Source organism: Micromys minutus, assembly GCF_963924665.1.
Source record: "Micromys minutus genome assembly, chromosome: 19".
In the NCBI taxonomy this organism is placed as follows: Eukaryota; Metazoa; Chordata; class Mammalia; order Rodentia; family Muridae; genus Micromys; species Micromys minutus.
Window position 1 is genome coordinate 18,182,872 of NC_137954.1, and position 20,326 is coordinate 18,203,197.

At 38.1% G+C, this 20,326-nt stretch overlaps 1 protein-coding gene across 1 annotated transcript in view; it reads left to right on the forward strand.

The window, feature by feature from the left end:
* Window positions 1-20,326, forward strand: part of CPS1 (carbamoyl-phosphate synthase 1) — a gene marked incomplete at both ends in the record, with an annotated part of 104,874 nt that overhangs the window by 36,428 nt on the left and 48,120 nt on the right. Inside the window, 8 exons of the mRNA XM_080932798.1 lie at window positions 2,473-2,662; window positions 3,469-3,626; window positions 5,345-5,473; window positions 7,928-8,072; window positions 9,491-9,701; window positions 11,117-11,315; window positions 13,306-13,482; window positions 16,430-16,548. Of these exons, the coding sequence (XP_080788924.1) occupies window positions 2,473-2,662; window positions 3,469-3,626; window positions 5,345-5,473; window positions 7,928-8,072; window positions 9,491-9,701; window positions 11,117-11,315; window positions 13,306-13,482; window positions 16,430-16,548 (1,328 nt within the window). The remainder of the gene's footprint in view (window positions 1-2,472; window positions 2,663-3,468; window positions 3,627-5,344; window positions 5,474-7,927; window positions 8,073-9,490; window positions 9,702-11,116; window positions 11,316-13,305; window positions 13,483-16,429; window positions 16,549-20,326) is intronic.

Genomic DNA, 20,326 nt, shown 5'->3' on the forward strand with positions numbered 1-20,326 from the left:
AATTATAAACATTATTCTCTCTTTACAATGAAAACATGAACTTATTTTTACGATTTCTGGAGTTCGTTGTTAAGTTTGTTTGATTTGAAGGAGGCAATTTGGGCCTTAGGCTACCTCACATCCTATTTTAGATACTTTGGGCAATTCTGTGGCTGGGTGAGCAAGGGCAGTAATACATTAGTTCAACATTACAAAATTATCACCTGTCAAACAGGAACTCCTATCCACTCATTGCTGACTTGCAAACTGGATGATACGGCTGGATTTTCAAGGAGGAAGGATTCATTTGATACTTGCTGGGGAAGATAAAACCTGGTTTTTTTCAACTCACCAAGTTCCCCAAGGTCATCCCAACAAAGCCAGCCTAGAGAAATGATCTCCTGTGGTTAAGGCATTCTTCTGCAGAGATGATTCACTCTCTCATTAACCCTGTCTCCAGCAAGCTCTACATCTTGGTGATAACCAGGTCATCCAGAGGTGCTGTATGCAGTGGTTCTGTGGCCCCACCTCAGGCATCCACCAGAGGCCTGGCTGGCACTGAGTGGCACAGAGATGTCAGATGAAGAGCAGTAAACCTTGGAAAACAGCTGCCTAGATTTTAGCTATGGTCCAAGATTTCTTTTGATAAATGTTGTTGAAAAGAGCTAAAATACTGCCCGGGTGCTAAATTCCCCTCCCCTCCCCTCCTCTCATCTCTTCACATTTATTCATGAATGACCTTACATGTACACATATTATTTCCCACACATTTAAACATAGTGATTCATTTAATTGTATTTTGATTCAGAATCTTATTAATTAGAGATTTTCAACAGCTTAGCTTGGCTATGAGATAATGTAACCATAGACACTATTTAGAGTACTTTCAAGTATATATTTTTGTAGTCTTTGGTAATTTTGGAAAGGTTTAGGTTTTCCTAAAATGTGTTTTATTTTTTCCTGTAGCTATGGAATACAAATTATGCAAGGGTATATGATTAACTAGCACATTAAGAGATAAGCTCAACTAAAATGTACTGAAAACAATGATGTGTGACATATAGTATGGAAAAAATCATGAGAAAGTTCATGTAAGACAAATGATGGTTGGTGTGGATTTTTAAATGAATTAAAAATGATTAGCATGTATGTGTGAGATTTTTTTTTCTATAAAATTTATAAAAGTTGTTCTATTTGATACACTTAACATGTTCAGTATTCTGAAGCTTGTTGGCACATTGGGAGTGAGCTTTCCTTCATTCCTTTGTTAGTGATATGTTTGCAGTTCAGATCGATTTCTTTCTATTGTAATCTATATTCAAAATATATTTGCTTACATTTGTGTCTTACTCTGAATAATTTCTTTAAATCTTGACTGAGGACTCATATGGAAGTCAGAGAAAAGCACATTCAGATGGTAATGTTTACATTTCAGTACAATGTCAGTATGTCACCTTTAGTAGCCCGTTTGATCTTATTGAATCTCAGTTTCTTCAACTGAAAGACATCTCTCTCAATGGGTTAGTAAACAAAAATAAATTAATCAGTATTATACTATGCAATTTAAAATAGCACAAGCTGTCTTTATATTTAAGTCAGAGCTTCTTTGAAGGCAACATTTGGCTTTCAAGGATGAGTTTTAGACTTTCATCTAAATATTATATTGATTTTTTTAAAAAAGGAATTTGAATCCACACTATACTTTGTGAAATAATATGGACTATTGGGCCATATCTCATAATTTCCCTAAAGTTCATTCGCATCCTGATTCAGAAAACCATTATTCTCAGTAAGTGAAGTTTAATTTAGAAGTCACTCCAGATGTAAGCAATGAGATAAGATTACAAATACTCTTTCACACGAGCGTGCCCATACACACACAGGTGCACAAGATATAGGTTTGTGTTTCAATGTTTGCCACACGGTCATTTTTATTTAGCGTGACGTATATAAACAGTTGGTATAATGCCCTTTGTTAAATCATTATAGCAGGCTTAAAATTCTAGAAAAAATGGCTATCAGCAAGCAGGTGGATCTTAGTGAGTCTAGCAAGAAGAAGACACGTTATGCTGCATTGTAAATGTGCACTCAAAGCTGTCCTCAGATAAGATGTATAGAGAAAAACATCTAAGTTGCTTCTGATTCCATAGCATGCTTACTCACCTTAGGTATTTGTTTTTGATCGTTTCATGCTTTTAGCAGATCTCTAGACAGTTTCTCTAGGAATGACTTCCCGTTTGACTTGCTACCTGCCCTGCAAAGTATTTGTGGTGATGATCTTGAGGAACCCTCAGCCTTTGTTCTTATTAGCATTATCTTTAAAGCGTTTTCTTCCTTCATTTGGCAATTTAAAAAATTTTATTCACTTCTCCTATTGATCCCTGAAGTTGGTCCAGAGAATAAGAAGAGCTGTTACCCAACAACTCTTCATTTGAGCGTAGTAACCATCATCTCCCTCAGACCGTAAATTCAGACACTTGATTCTTCTTCCAGGAAGAAAATGTCAAGACAGTCCTGATGAACCCAAACATTGCATCTGTGCAGACCAACGAGGTGGGATTGAAGCAGGCAGATGCAGTCTACTTCCTCCCGATCACCCCCCAGTTTGTCACAGAAGTCATCAAGGCCGAACGGCCTGATGGGTTAATTCTGGGCATGGGTGGCCAGACAGCTCTGAACTGTGGTGAGTTCTTTTCTGCTCAGGTGTAGATGATTCTAATCATGCACCAATGCGAAACACATGTTGTTTGTACTCATCTAATTGCTGTGTTCTATGTGCTCACCAAGCCTTTATTCTAATGAATAAGGAAACAGCAAACAAAAGCCTACAATACCACAGTACCATGTGGTAAATTGTAATGTTTATGGCACAAAATAGTAGACAAAAGGCAAAATGTTCACTTTAAGACTCTAACATGGCTACATGGATTTAGTGGGTGTCTTTTTTCACTTTCGAAAATTGTTGTCATTGGAACCTTGAGAACTGTTATGAATGAAAACCGAGAATTAATGTTCATTTTCATAGTCAGTACTGTGGCATTTGCTTGTCACATGACAATGTAGACTTGACAGCTCAATTATTGACTGTGGTGACTCCTTAGATGCAATTTTAAGAGTTTAAAATTGCTTATATATATATATATATATATATATATATATATATATATATATATATATATATATATATATGTATGTATGTATTTTGCCCATATTCATGTATATGTGCCATACTTAGTGGCATCAGATAACTTTAGAACTATAGTTTGGGGCTATTACCTACCATGTGGATGCTGGGAACTGAATGAATCCCCATCCTCTTCAACAGCAGCCAGTACTCTTAACTGCTGAACCATTTTTCTCCAGTCCTAGGGTGTTTATCTATTCATTCATCCATCTACTTATTTTTTTTGTAATTAATGTCTTTAATGTTTGTTAAGAAGGCACAGAGTTTGAGATTAAGAAATCCCATTTTGTTGAATTCTTCTGTAGGAGTGGAGCTCTTCAAGAGGGGTGTGCTCAAGGAATATGGAGTGAAGGTCTTGGGAACGTCAGTTGAGTCTATTATGGCCACAGAAGACAGGCAGCTTTTCTCAGATAAGCTGAATGAGATCAACGAGAAGATTGCTCCTAGCTTTGCAGTGGAATCAGTAAGGCACTTTGTTCTAGGGCGCTGGGCACACATTACTAGTCTTGGACTGCATAGAAGATGGTGTATCAGGCCTGATAATTATCTCTAAAATCTTCATATTTACATATATGTTCTTAACAGTATTTTCGTCTCAAAGAAACACTGTGAATTAATAGCAGCACCTCGTGCTAAAACTTGAGACATAGATGTTGGCATTTTACTCTGCAAAGGAAAATATAAAAACCTACAGGTGAATTCCCTTTTGTTTGAGGCTGAAGCACCCAAGATCTCTTGAACTGAAAATAACAACAATCATGACTTCTGACAGATGATGTAATTTTTGCTTTCTGTTCCTTTCTGTAGTAATTCACACATGTTGAGTATAAGCCCAAATGCCCCGAAAATTGGATTCTTGAAATGAAATAAATATTTAAGAATGAAATGAACTTAGTCAACAAGACTCATCCTGGATGAGCATATTTTTGATATAGATCTGGGTTTCCTATATCTACACTCATTTTACATTATACAGTCTGCCTATTTTTAGGTTATTACCAAACACCCCTTCCCCCCCAAAAACATCAACTAGCTATACACTTCCTTTTGCCCTAATTTTACTTTGATCTCTCTCTCTCTCTCTCTCTCTCTCTCTCTCTCTCTCTCTCACACACACACACACACACACACACACACACACACACATTTGAAGTGGGAAGTGGAAGCTGTAAACACAACCTTCCCATTGAAGAAATAGACAAAACTTTAGGGATGGGTCAGGTAATTCAGTCATGACTAAAACTGGGTGTATCTGCCTCAGAAAAGAACACTACCAAGTACATGCAGACCACAAAACTGTCAATCAGGAACAACCCCATGGGATCTCTCCTGAATGCTTTGGGAATCTCTTGCTGTACATTCATACTTTCATTGCCAGATATAATTATGTCTTTGCTTCCCCATGATAAGAAACCAGCATATGGGGAAGGTGTAATTACATTCCCATTGGTGGTGTAATAATATTCCATGACAGAAAAATATAGCCACCATATGTTGTATTCAGTAAGTTAAAAAATTTCCAGGCTGAAGAGACTGTTCTGAGAATAAATTTAAAAGATGAATATCTTCTTTTACGTAGTGTTCCGAATGGCACATAGTTCTCTTTCCATGTTAGCTTCAGGAACAGAAAACATCTTCTTATTTTTCTTTAAATGATAAATTTTCAAACTAGAGCTTAAAAATACCATTGTCTGCGTATCTTTCATTCTAAAATAAGTGATGATTATTTCTGCTTTTGGTCATGGCTCAGTGTTTAAAAAAACAATTTCAATTTCACTTGATAAAAGTGAAAAAATTACCGCCATGCTTTACTTAACTTTTTAGAGTGACATCTTTTTTTTAGACAGAGATGAGGGGAAGATAAAACAACTTTCTTCTGTGCAAGTCAGTCAATTATCCTGAGTTTCTGGGATCTCGTGGTGGTGTGACTGTGTGTGTGTGTGTGTGTGTGTGTGTGTGTGTGAGAGAGAGAGAGAGAGAGAGAGAGAGAGAGAGAGAGAAAGAGAGAGAGAGAGACAGACAGACAGACAGACAGACAGACAGAGACAGACTGAGACACACAGAGAGACAAAGAGAGAAAAACATAGACACACACACACACACACACAGACAGACAAACACACAGACAGAGGTGTCCAGAGGTTGAATTTTTCAGATTCAATATCCTCATTTTGTTCACAGATGGAAGATGCTTTAAAGGCAGCAGACACCATTGGCTACCCTGTGATGATTCGCTCTGCATATGCGCTGGGTGGATTAGGCTCCGGCATCTGTCCCAATAAGGAGACCTTAATAGACCTTGGCACAAAGGTAAGTATTTCCTTAGCAATGTTCTATCCTCAAATGGATATTGAGAGGGGGAAAAGCACAAATCTACAACCCATATGGCTTTAGGCAAACCAGCAATCCCTCTACCTGTCTGTCCATTTTCATTTTGCTACTGACCCCATCTGCCTGTCTTTCACAATCTAGTCCAGCAAGTCACATTGTTAAAATATGCTTTACTGGCTAAGAGAGGAGCAGAATAGAAATGCCTTGTTTTTTCACATGACTTTTGGGAAGAATACGAATGGATTTTGCCGACACACAAATAAAAATGCAAGGGAAGGTTGAATACCTAAAGATTGTTTTCTATCAAAAGCACATTCATTCATCACTAAATGCATTCCGAGAGATCTACCGCAACTCTCTGCAGTAAGAAAAGGTGCTCAACACAAAACAGAGAGAAACACACAAAACCTCGCTCCAGAGTTGTTTGTCCATAGTCTGCTTCTAGAGAACAATGGCCGGCAATACTGAGACTCAGTGGCGACTCTCAGTGAGGAAAGAAAAGTGTAGCTAGGACAACCACGCAGCATGCGGATGAGTTTGACATCATTATGCTGATGCCATTTGTGTGGGCATCTCAGCCTCACACAGTTTATGGCTTTCATGTTTTTTTTTTAAGTTTGAATTAAAATAAAGTAAGATTTTAAATTGTCGATATTGAAAAATGGAGACCACATAAATACAATTAAATAGACTCAGGCACTTGTAAGTAGCATCTTTACAAGCCAACAACTTAGATTTAGTTTTCCTGAAGCTGCCTGTATTATAAACACAAGAGGCAACACATCTCATAGGAAAGTTTCCTTTCCACATGCAGGACTTGGGAGTTACTTGCTTAAAGCAAAATATGTGTATGTAGTTATAAGATATAGTTGCTATAGCATGTTACATGTTAGGAATTCCTAAAATCAGCAATGTACTTAGAGACAGTAAGCATACTCTTCTCTGTATTAAATATATTTTCTCCATAAAATAAAGCATGCTGGATTTCTAATGTTTTATATAGAACATTTACAATATGAAGACAGTTTGGGGCAAAATATTTTTCAATTATTTCTACTCTGCTAAAATAACTGTGGCTGTTGAATATTTTCCTTCTTGAAAATCTTTATTTTTTTCTCCTTGAGATTAACTAGTCATATCATTACCTCCCAATCTCTCCCTTTATTCATTTGATGTTATAATTAGAGCCACTAGATGCTATGCTAAGTCACTTAGGTGCTAAAGTTAACTTTGGAGTAAAATCAGAGACTTGAAAGAATTTAAAAGCAAGGCCAGGAGGTTGGCAGAAATGATGCCAGTTTTTCCTGGGTCTAAATTACTATCCTAGTTTACTAAAATACAGAATTTATTCCCTTTGTCTTCAAGTCTTCTTCTTTCTGCAAACAACCCAAATGACAAATTAAATCATTACTTGTTAGCAGCAACCCTGCAATGTCCTAACTGCTTTGAAAACCTTATTATGGGCAGATGCGGGGACAAAGGAGTCACACTTTCAGTTGCATGTGTTAAAGCCTACAGTGATGACTGTGGTTGCAAAACACCCAGTGTTGAGATCCACTGTAGAAAATTTAAATTGAGTTGTCACTGCACCATGCAGCCTACTAATAATTTGAAATAAAATGAAAATTCTTTTCATCTTTCTGTCATCCAAAATCAAATCTGTTGTGAGATAAAAGGATATTTTTGCCTTCAGTTGTCATTCACTGCATGTCCTAAGGTCAGAGGTCATCTCTTTCGTATATTGAGTTCATCATTCTGCCATACTGTGGGTACGCAGTAAATATGAAATGGTAATTACACTAATTCATATCTGTCTAATCAGCCATGTATGATATACGACTCAGAGTATTTAAGCACTTAGGCAGTGATTAACCATAATAATAGCTGCATATGATTCTTCTAATTCCCAAGTTGCATATGCCATCTTGGCTAACTGTTTACAAGCATCATCATCTTCCTTCTCTTCCTCATCAGCACCAGTGAACTTGTATTGTGTGTGTCACTGTACAAAGCACCCTCAGCTATTTTGGAGAAAAGCCCAAATCTCTAGACTTATTTTTTTTCACATTTATTTGTACTTATCATATTTTCTGGTTTCACAGAAGCTGAGCTACTGAAATAATTTCATTTCCCTCTGCCTGATTGCTCAATTATTTTCTCTTTTTCCCAAATTAGTTTGATTTAATGTCATATCAGCACTTTGAATGGCAAGCCTCAATAACCCAAATCAAGCACATTCACTGCGGGATGCTATTCCTGGTCCCACTGATTTTTCAGACCCCCCACCATGCTTTCTGGAAAGTGGGGGAGAACGGAGATGAGGTTTAAGACTTTAGAGCTGACCAGGATGTAGGTCAGAGCACTTTCCTTAATGTCCTCGTTTGAACCAGAGCCTTCCCTTAAATCTTTGGTATCTCTGCCATCGATCTCCAGGCATTTGCTATGACCAACCAGATCCTGGTGGAGCGGTCAGTGACAGGGTGGAAAGAAATAGAATATGAAGTTGTCCGAGATGCCGATGATAACTGTGTCACAGTCTGTAACATGGAAAATGTTGACGCCATGGGTGTTCACACAGGTAGGCAAAGAATCTTCCAGAATTACAGTCATGCCTTTGGCTCCAGGCCTGGACTGCCATAGCAGCCTATATAAGGTACTTTATCAGTCTCAGCTGGTGGACTGATTATAACAGTTAATGTTCATGCACAGTATTTTATAGCACTGAAAATATTCTCACTTTTCGTTTGGACTTCACAGCATGATAGATGTTGTAATCCTGATTTCAATGGAGGAAGATCAGATAAAGCATGAATCTGAGCCATGACAGTGTTGAGAAGTAAAGATGGGGCTTGCAAAGCCTTAAAGCACACTGAAGCATTAGTGGCTGGGAGCACAGTCTCCACTGTATTGAAAATAGGTTTTTAGCAAGTTAAACTGGTTGGTTCCACAGGACAGAGGCGATGACTTATATTCCAGAAATGTTAAATTGAAGATGAGAGGCATTTGGAGGAAGGAGTTGGAACTCTAGAGTGGGATCAAGGGAAATACAGAAATGAAAGCGATACAGATTCATTGGAAATCATTTAGTGCAGAAGAAATAATAGCAACTAGAGGCATACATACCCTTTAAAGGATATAGGCATAGAGAGAGTTGGGAAGAGGGTTAAATGTTGGATGATGGAAAACAATTCAATTTCTAGGGAAGGACAAAGAGAATCAGTGTTGAAGCAAAGGAGATAGTGGGTTGTGAGGAAAATTAGGTGGAGAAAGTATCAAACAGGTCAATGCAAGAACGTATTTCACAAAAGATCTTTCTTCGTAGCAATATTAGTTCTTATGCTAGGTCAAGAATGAAGATTTCATTTGGGTTTTTTGGCTATTCACAAGAAAAAAAATTAGATACTCCAGTTTAGTGATGGGACCCACATGGAACGGCATTGTACAGTAAGGAGGAATGAGGAATGTGGCGAACTTTCAACGTGTTTAGAGATGAAGAGATTGAGAGTTTTGTGTGTCTGACAATGTTGGAGACAGGTTTCTCAAGGAAAGGGGAGCTGATTCTGTCTACAGGAAGAAGGTAGGGTAACAAGGATCCTGGGATTAAAACTTCAAAGAGGGAGAGAGGAGAGGGTTGAAGTCCTCTAGCAGAGGGAGAGAGTATTCTTTGGGAGGAAGAACTTGAGAGACATTTGAGATGAAGGACGAGAAGCTGAGGGTCTGATGTGAATCTAGTAAGCTGACAATTAAGCTTTAATACTAGACAAATGGGGCTAAAGTTAGGGGGCTGATTCTATAAGTGAGTTATCAGAATCATGTGGACAAAATAAAAGTCATGGGGAATACCTGTCATTTCACTCATACGAATGTGAATAGTGATTTTAGTCCTTTCCTCAGATCTTGAGCCTACTTTATGCCTTGAATCCTTTTTAGTAGATTAGGACATTCAAGCTGGCTATTGGAAATGTAACAACGAATAATGAACGTTTTTGTCAACAGGTGACTCAGTCGTCGTGGCCCCGGCCCAGACACTGTCCAATGCAGAGTTCCAGATGTTGAGACGTACTTCAGTTAATGTTGTTCGCCACTTGGGCATTGTGGGCGAATGCAACATTCAGTTTGCTCTTCACCCCACTTCTATGGAGTACTGTATCATTGAAGTGAATGCCAGGCTATCCCGAAGTTCTGCCCTGGCCTCCAAGGCCACTGGGTAAGATCAGAAGGGCTGGGCACATGTTTGCGATTTCTTTGTAGGTAGAAATGGTTGGAATTGGCTGCTGGTCAACACAGAAGGCCATTTTGTATTTATAAAATTTGACTCCATTTCCTGTGTTTTAGCTCCAGAAGATTTGGAAAACCCCAAAGACATGGTTATTAAGGAGCTTGATGGCAGGTTGAGACAAATGGTATTGTTAGGTTTGCTGACTAACTGTAAACCAATCAAAATCTGGGTGCCCAAACCGGCTTTGAAAAATATGCTTCTTAATTGGATATAGCAGATGTTGTTAAAGAGTGAGCATTAGTCTTTAATTTTGGTTCCCAACTGCCTATGCAAGCAGCTGATAAGGATTTAACTCAACATTTCAGCACAGGTTATTTTGATTTCAGAAATAGACACAATAAAATGTACACAATTATTTATCAGCTTATAACTAACAAATGAGCTTTAAAAACGTCCACAAGAATTCACAACATAGGCTCTATCCAGGGGTAAATGTTAGAACAAAATAAGTAAATCCAATGTCCATTTAACAGCTGCTAGCAAGCAGAATTGGAAAGAAAGTGAACAAAACCTTTTGTTTCTATTGATATTTTTAGCATCTGGCATTTAAGTTGTATGGCATTTAAATGAGGAAAATATTTACTTCGTTGGTATTTTTATGTAGCTACGGAGAAGTGCAAGGTTGTAGCCCTCTACACAGACTTCAGAAGACCGGATTCTCCCTTGGTTCATCCATAGACTTAGTGAATTCGGGCATAGCACTTTTACCAAATAACTCATATCTAATTCTATAGTTCTATGAATTATCTTACTAAATAAAATTATCTGAACTGACATTCCAGAAGATGGCCAGAGTGTTAGTTTATATATATATACAAGATCCCAAAGTTCAAATATTTGGAGACAGAACAAGGACTCAAGGACTCAGACCTGCAAAGCCCATATTTTCTGGTCATGTACAATACACTGAGCTCCCGCTGTCTCTTTAGATACAAATATGAACCCGTTTTCTCAGAGATTATTTTGCAGATTTTCATCTAAGTGGACATTAAACACAGGCACCAGAGGTAAAATCTTATTTATCACAAAACCTATTGATTTTTGTGTTGAAAGGATGAAGCCTGGAGATTGTAGCAATTCAAGCTAGGGCATGAAAGCAGATTCTCCACTGCAGCAGGCTTTATCTTGAATCACATTATTTTGGACATGGCCAGTAAATATTCATGTGGAGGAGGTATCAGGTGTCTTATACCTTGAAGTGGACTGATACCAGAGTTGTAAAGAAAGATTCATTCAAGTTTGGAGTTGTTTTCAGTACTTATTGCTTGAATTTAAAAACCAACCAACCAATGAAGGTAGGCTAACTCTACCTCCTGAATTGTTACATTGTTACATTGTTACAGCTACCCATTGGCATTCATCGCAGCCAAGATCGCTCTGGGAATCCCACTTCCGGAAATCAAGAATGTCGTATCTGGGAAGACATCAGCCTGCTTCGAACCGAGCTTAGATTACATGGTGACCAAGATTCCTCGCTGGGATCTTGACCGTTTTCACGGAACATCCAGCCGAATTGGTAGCTCGATGAAAAGTGTAGGCGAGGTGAGTCTTGGAGTTAGAACTCCATTCACACTATATTTTGTTTTAGGATTTTTGTCAACTCCTTCATAGCATTGAAAGGCAAATGGCTGTCTGGATACTGTTTTCCTGACTGCTAGAAGCTTCGTTTCCTCCTTGGTGTTTCAACAGTGCTTATTTTGAGGGTTAGTCTATGTTATTTGTTACATGATATTTTTATGGATTCAAAGTTCCACATATATTTATGTATATATCACGTATACATATCTATCTATCATCTATATATGTATATATGATATATATCTCATATTATGTTTGAGATGAAATTTGTTTTATAATCAAATATAGAAAATAAACCAATATAAAAGTTATCAGACAAGTGCTGCGAAGATAGTTGGTAAAATGTTCGTTGCATGTGCATGAGGATTTGATTTAGGTGGCCAGGGGTGATGGTGTGTGTCTTGCAGTCCCAGCACTAGGTGGGGACAGGTTTGGGAGGAAGGTGGGGGTGTGGAGAGTGTTGATTGGCTGTCCACTGGCCGTCTAATTTAGTTAAACGGCAAGCTCCAGGTTCAGTAATAGACCTAGTCATAAAAACTAATACGGAGAAGCAGTTTATAAAGCCATCCCCAAATCAAGCTTTGGTCGCCACAGCACATGGACCAGTAAGTGCATGCCACACATCTACATGCTTACTCATGAGTATACCACGCATGTACAAATGCCACACCCAAATATAATATAATGAACAAAACCAGACAACTGCTTAGAAGTATTTTAGTCCATTTAGATTTTAGTTCATTCATGTGAATTGTGTCTTCATTTTCTTTTCTTTTTTTTTTTAAAAATCTCTTACAACTTTATTTTAAAAAGAAGAGGGATACATGTACAGATTTTTAAAGGCATTTTGGCATAACACTATACGAATATATTTTTTGTATTCCACATTATCACATCTCTATAGAAGACAGGCAGATGACATGAGCTCTCACAAACCTTCAAGTACAACTGTTCCAAAAGGAGAAATTATAATGGGATATTTATCTCCCTTTCGCTAAGCTGAAAGGTCCTGGTATTTTGTTTATCCCTGCTTCCTGGGAATTCCCTGTACTTCTAATTACATTTGGGACAGTGTAAAAAGGTTAATCTGCTTGAAATTGGTGGTATTTGAATATGTATCTTTCACATACTTGACACACAGTTTTATAATCTGTCATTAACATGGACTTGAGTCTTTCTGAGGAATCATGAAAATTTACTGAAGGCAGTGTTGTAACCATTGGTATTTTAAACTGGAGCCAAAAACTGTACAGTAACACACTGTTCTGTGGAGAGATTCAAAGGCAGTGTTCATCCACTAAAATAACTGGGTAGGCTGTAAGGCCAGATTAAATTTAGTTTTGAGCGACAACTGGTTCAGACTAAATTGTCCTTTTTTAAAATCAGATACACTTAGCTGTAAATATTGTAAGGAGATATATAAAATTTGTCATGGTGAAATTTAACCTCCACGTAGATTAAAAATCATTACCTATGTGTATTTGTTGTGATTCTTAGGAGTCTACTAATATTAATACTTAGCTGTAGAAAAGCCAAGGTGTCATGGATCCCGACTGGTATTCTTCAACTAGTCCATTTTCTCCTTCTTTGTTTTGTATCTAAAGGACATTGGTATGTGTCTTTGAAAGGGGGATCCCCATGCGCTAGGCATTTGTGCCTCATTTTATCACTATTATGCTTTAGAACAGGTGCATGCAATGTCTCCCTTCCTCTCAGGAAATATAGCTCCATTCACTAGCTGGTAAAAATCCAATAAAATGTTAAAGACTCATTGCATTAAAAACCATGGAGAAAGGAGAAGAGCAACCAGGGAAGAGAAGTTGAAAATCTGTGGATACTCTCAGAATCCTTTTGTAGCTGTCAAGTTTTGGAAAGTATTCACACAGCTAATTCTGTGAGAAACTAACAATATAGAGACTGGTCTTTCAAGAGAAGCTCCGTGTCTATATCCTAGGTCATGGCCATCGGTCGCACCTTTGAGGAAAGTTTCCAGAAGGCTCTGAGGATGTGCCATCCCTCTGTGGATGGGTTTACTCCCAGGCTCCCCATGAATAAGGAATGGCCAGCAAACCTGGATCTGAAGAAAGAGCTGTCTGAACCCTCCAGCACCCGCATCTATGCCATTGCTAAGGTAATATGGGCTTAACTGGAATGGCCTCAGGATTTAGTTAGCTTTGCAAACAGCCCAGTATTTGTAAAGTGCCTTCTGACCTCTTCTGGGAGCCAGCACACACACACACATGCAAGCACTTCCTGTCTCTCTCTCACACACATAAACATTCCTCTTTCCTATCCCTTTCTAACATATGACATCTCTCTGAATTTCATCAGACATTCTTTTAATTGAGTAATAAAAAGTATTCTTTTTAAAAATTTAACTTGAAGCTTGGACCCATGGGCACATTGCGCTGTTAAGACACCCACAGAGCCAAAATGGGCCCTCTTTTTAGTATGCACAGCCCCAGTACTGTTTATAGTTCTGAATTGTTCTTTCTTGTCACCCTTTATCAAATGCTCCCTGAAAATGATGGGATAGTATTTAGAGAGGAGATACACTGGTGTCCTATAGTACATCTCACCAAAGAACCTGACATAATCCCTTTGCTCTTTTCTGTATTTAAACATCAGACTACCTAGACTGTGACAGTAGGCTTTGCCATGTAACTATCTTATTGGAGGGGTTATTTGTAGAACAAAATGCCCCGCCTTTCTCATGCCTGCCCCCTAGTTCCTTCTCATGCAAACGAAGTGTCATTTTAATCTCTCTTTATATTTACTGTGCTTAGAGTTTTGAAGTTTCAGACTCATCTGATTTTATGAAAGGTGGCTCGGGCAGCTGGAATTTGTCTGGTCAGAAATCCCTAAATGGCTTTTTGACATTTAAGAAAGCAGCAGCATTAATCTCCCAACAGTCAAACCACCCTGGGTTCACAAATCTCCCTTGGCCCTTTTCTGTGTGTGCATGTTGGATGTGCTAGTGAAAATATGAATTGTACCTTTAAAGAAACATGACTTATATAATGCCTTTGGAGCAACAGAAACATGCACCCAGTGATTCGAACTCATGACAACTCTTACTGGCATTTGATCATAGGCCTGCAGAAAGCTGACAAAGAACAGGGGTGTTTCCTTCAGAGTGTCTGATATACACTCTTCTCATTCTTATGGGTTTTATGTCGAAAATAGTTAAGTCCTATTGAAATTTTGGGAGAGACTATTATCTCTGATGAACATTTTCTAATCTTTCATCTTAAGACTGATGTTTTTCGGGAGTGGTGGGGTGCAGCAACAAAGTGAGATGTTTCTAGAAGGCCATTTCACTGCGTATTCTGTTTCTCTCTTAGTCTTTAAGAAGTAGCCGAGGACATTCATATGTGTGGATGTGTAAATATATAGAAACATATATAGATATAATTTTCTCCCTCAGGGAAAGGGCAGTAAATGGATTTTTTCCTTGAATCTAGCAATCTTGTTTTTGCCACTTGAAGCAGATGAAAAAGGATAGCATTTCCTAGTTCCCAGCCAGGCTGTAAAACTCAGGCAAATCTCTCATTCTTTTCTAACAGACTGACAAAAGATGGGGATGCAGGGCAAACGTGTGGAGGCTCATCCTGCACAGAGCGTGCTGTGTATAAGCAAGAAGTGCAGGCTCGGGGATATAAATTATTGTCTGCCCGAGTGCTGGGACAGGGAACTGATTCCTGTTTGTCAGAGGTCATCATTACTGTCCATTTCCACAGCAACCAGGGACTTGGCAATTTTGATAAAGAATATAAGGACAGTGCAGGGCTGAAAGGAAAAAAGAATGGGGGGAGGGTGGGACTCTCCACCTGCTTTCATGATTCTCAGAGGAGGGCAAGGTACTCTGAGGTCTGGCTTTTGCAGATTTCATATTTCAGGACGACTGGGTCATCACCTCTTTTGACTTTGGGAGAATGCAGGCATTAGCTTTTATTTGGAGAACATTTCACGAGTCTCCAATGTATTTGGGGTCATAATGGACTTTGTTCCAGTGGGGGAGGGTGGTATAGATGCTGAGTGGGAATATGGTGTTTCAGGGCTGGCAGGCTTGCTTCATGATGAAAGCAGGCCTGGCTGAAGGTTTTTCTTCCTCTCAGGGAAATGGCTACCCGATTCTGGGCCATTACATACTCAGATGTAATCATTATTTAACCTGCAAAAAGCATGGATACCTTACTTCCTATGTACCTTCTATTGCTAATGTCTGGCAGCTTTTAGGGACAAAGACCAATGTAGATTTCAGCCATATGACTGTGATTTTGTGAAGAATTATGTAAGAGTAATATAGGCAAAGTTAAAAAAATGGTTTTGAGTGTTTTCATTAAGTGTTATTCTAGTCAAGTGAACTGTGAACCATGCTATACAGCTCAAAGCTTACAATTATGGGCTCTCTTAAAGCAGAAATAAATGAAGATTTAAGAAAACTCAACTTCGTGAGTTGAGTATAACATCAGAGTTACTAGGTATTCGCATTTCTCTTCTGAGTTCAAAAAATATAAAATACCATTCTAAAATAGTTTTGAAATAGACCTTATATTTCTCTTATTTTTTCACTGGGATTATGTATATTTGTATAAATATGATTAATAGCAATGTGCACGTTTTGAGTTTGGAAGGTTTGTTTTGGGGAGTTATGGAGTTTTGCTAGTGCATTCAGCTCAGTGAGTAGTGAGCACATTGCTTTTGAATGTTAAATTAAGCGTAAAAAAGTGAGGGGAACTGCCAGTAGAGTAGGTTTATAATGTGATCAGATCCTTCTTATAACCAAATATGTCAGTTAGGAAATAGTAGCCCATTCGAATAAGGAGGAGGAGACAGGACCTGTTAGGACTGCTGTGAGCACACATTACTGTTGTACTTTCTCTGACGTTTGTGGGTGCAGTTAACAGCACCCTACGTTTATTTCAAGGTACACCAATGACTCAGTTTCGTATCTCAGGGGTGTAGCCTGGCCCCGGTCCCTAAATAACGCAGAAAGGAATGGCTGTTATGTTTTCACTTAAACAGGACATTTAGAAAATGGGGGCCATAGAAAGTGTTTGTTCTTCTTCTGGCAGGCCTTGGAAAACAACATGCCCCTTGATGAGATTGTGAAGCTCACATCCATTGACAAGTGGTTTTTGTATAAGATGCGCGACATTTTAAACATGGATAAGACACTGAAAGGGCTTAACAGGTAAGAGGATTGCTCTGAACCACTCTATATATCTTCAGTGTTTCAGCTGTGCTTTTCTACAGTTGACCAAGAGTCTGCCGCAGTAAGTGAATGGTGCCAATATTAGGAAAAGGTAGCCGTAGCCAAGAGACAACTATCAGTTTCTCAAATATTATGTTTTGAAAGGCATCTATTAATATTTTGAATCATTTTATACTTTCATTAGTTACGTCAAATATTGTGATTGTTTAAACTAAGTCTTTAGAGCTCAGAGTAACTAGAGTACATTTATAAATATTTATTGTTTCACATAATGTTAATAAGACAGTCAACAAATAATATTCCGATTTTATGTACATGTTCTTTTCAGTTTTGAAGCCTAGTTCTGATTTTAATATTAACCTACAAATTACTATCTATTGATAGAGAAGTTATTCTCCTTGTATTCTACTGATATTATCAATATGTGGACTTTTAGTTCAGCATATAAGTGAGCCATACTCATGTTTCTGTTAATAACATCTTTACCTCTGATTAATTTACATTTTATTTTTTTATGGCCAATTATTTATAGGTTTCATTTTATGTTTAGAATATTCTGACAATGTCTGATATTTAAAATGCATCTTTTTAATTTTTGTTTGAAGGCTACCTATTGGGTTGTCTCTGGCTTAGACAGGTTTTACACATTCATCTTTGAGAGGAAGAGCACCTATTACCAAATTAAGATGTAAGAGCCTCTTTGGTTTCTCTCCCTCATACTGAAACTCACTTATGTTGGAAAGAAATCTCATCGCTAAGCCTAGGGATATATTTGGGGAGAGATTTGATAGTATATGTTATTTTAAAATGGCTTAGGGATATGCAGACAATTTAATTACATAAAATGTTGAGGACAATGAGAGATCTGGAAGAGGGTTGCTCCTGGGTTTTACCCATGTTAAGTTCTTGATTTTGTACACAAGGATTTTTGCCAAACAAGGATGAGACTGGGCACCATTGCCTGTAGCTATCCTTTTAAGAGCTTGTGTAAATTGAACAGTCGTCAGCAAATAAGAGAGAAGGAACCTATACATTTGTCTAAGGGTTTTGCTGACTTAGGGCTTCTTTCCTTGGTTTATGACACCAGCAAAACTTCCATGTTGAATTATATATAGTCCGTTCCACTGCTCAGTTTTAGGCAAAAGATTTCCAAGGCTTATGTAAGCGCTCTAGTGAAACCACACGGGGGCGCAAGAAACTCGCAGTGCACCAAACAGTCTTAGAGTGCAGACTAGCAGATGCTATTGTGATCGAAGTGTGCCTTTGATATAAGGTCTAATTTGTGGGCACGGGGGTTGGGGGTCAACTTTATGTTCTATTTGAATAGTTCTTGCTACATCTAGCAGTCATGTTAAGACTACAACTAATCAGGAAAAAGTGCATTTTGATAGAAAAAAGGGAAAGGTCTTTGGAGAGTAGGAGCAACCCATTGCTATAGGCAACCTAAAAGTGTCTCCACTAATTCTGTTGCATGCACTTGACGATAGTTTGACACTTTTAGCTTCTATTTTCTGATATAAGCATATTCATAATCAAATAATATTCTTTCATTTGTTCACAAGGATCTGTATAAAGCTAACTCAGAGCTTGTAATAATGTTAAAGGTTCAAAACCATGATCTAGGCCGTATAAATAGTTTTGATGGTTATTATGGCATAAAACCCAAACACACGCAGTGAGACTCAAATGGCACTAACTGTAAATTTTGTATTATTATCTGGTAGATACTGTGTGTACAGTTCACTATCTTCCTGGGGTTCATTGATTTAAGCATATAGCAATGTGATGTTTGTTATAAATGTTATACAAGCAAGGAGAGTGCTTGACCACTGAACTTAGCTGTTTCCACTCTTTTATAGCATATAAATGCCCGAGGTCAAAAGGATATTAGAGTTGTCTGATTCCAAGTACTTGAGACTCAAGTTTCCTGGCTCAGTTTTGCTTGTTCCTACTAGTTTCCTGGGCCACAAAATCTTTTATTTCCTCAGAAACTTCTAAATGTCCCGAAAGATTAAGTTATCGAATTATGCATAATTCCCCAAGTAGTAGAAACCCCTTATCGTCAGTTGACATCAAGGAGTAGACTTTGTTGCCAGTTTGGATAAGGATTGAAAAGACCGGTGGTTCTTTTTACATTCACGTTTGTTTATGGTTTACCTTGCTCTAAATCCTTGACTGCGTCTGTGTTGGAAAATCTGACTTTGGATGTGGGCCCAGGAGGTAATTATTTATTTGATGTATGTTGAGAGGACTCCAAATGTTTCCTGCCACTGCATAACTATGGAGCCCATGTCCTTAAATCCTTCTGCAACATTTGCACGTTTCTAGGGGAAAATTACAGCAAGGGATCCCAGCCATCATCAGTGTGATCATTTGAGGTGATGTGTTGTGATCATCAGATTAGTGTCTTAACACTGCGTGTGTCCCTTCCAGAACTCAGTTCTGATCACTGTTTCACCACACCAAACCACAAGCACAGAGATGGTGACATATATGATGCTTCCATGACAATATCCATTTTTACTAATTTAGGGGATGCCTGTTACTTAGGCAGCCTCAGACAAACTTTCCCCCTTTCTCTTGTGTTCACTGACTTTCATGTGGTCTTTATTAGTGCTGATGAAGAACATGCTAGGCAGTTCATCAGATTTATAAATGGTACACAGACATTAATCAGCACAAGGTAACACCACTGATGTGAATTATCTGTTTAGGCTCCGAGAAAGTTTCTTGTTACTGAATTTGATGTGTTGTTCTATAGGATGTTTATGTGTGTGTGTGTGTGTGTGTGTGTGTGTGTGTGTGTTGGAATTTAGAGGTCTAGTACTTACCAAATTTCCTATCAACTGCACAACAGCAACAGATCATTACACATTGATAGATTATTTGCAAGGAGTCTGAGAAGTTAAGACTAAAGTTCTAGAAGAATTAAATGTGCACACATACACAGACATGCATGTTTATAGTTTACAGGTGTGTTAGGTACCATCTAGAATAACTCAGACTACATATAACAAATGCCTTCCTTAGCATTAAGTTTGCCAATAGAGGCACAGTAGCTTTATCTGCATATAGCCGGGGCTATGACAATCATTTAAATTGTATTAGCAGTGCCCAGACAAAAAAGAGAAGATCCTTTAGCTAGGATGCTATTGCTGTAATTAAATATAAGTAGGCTCATTTGTGAGCAAGAAATACTTTAGGACCTTATGTTCCAAACATTTTATTTATAGCATCAAATTGAACTGAACATTTTTCAACTGAAAGGCAACCATAATATTTAAAGGGATATGAACAGGTCAGAAAACTATGAGCCTGTTGGCTGCTCAGAGGTTGCATGTCGCTATTTCTAATAACCCACTTCAGGTGTAAACCTGCAAAATTTAGGGAAGTTTACATTAAAAACCTGGCCACAATAAAGCTGCATGAAGCTTCACAGTTTTCCTTCAAGCGAGTGATTTAAAGAAGAAACAGCTTGTCTGTGTTACGATAGCAGATGGAAGGTTTCCCACCATTTATGGCGACTGTGATTTTCCTGGAACAACCTATCCTGCCTTCTGGCTTTCACCTCACACGATGCCTCTTACATTAGTCAGATTGGAGATAACAGTTTAAAGGAATTTGTTACCCATCATTTTAGATGCTCAACAGTAGTGTATGTATCTAGTGAGATATAGTTTAGACTTTAGAAGCGAAGGTTTGGATTTATTTCTCTATGAATGATTGATGAAATTTGCTATTGGTTTATGAAAATACA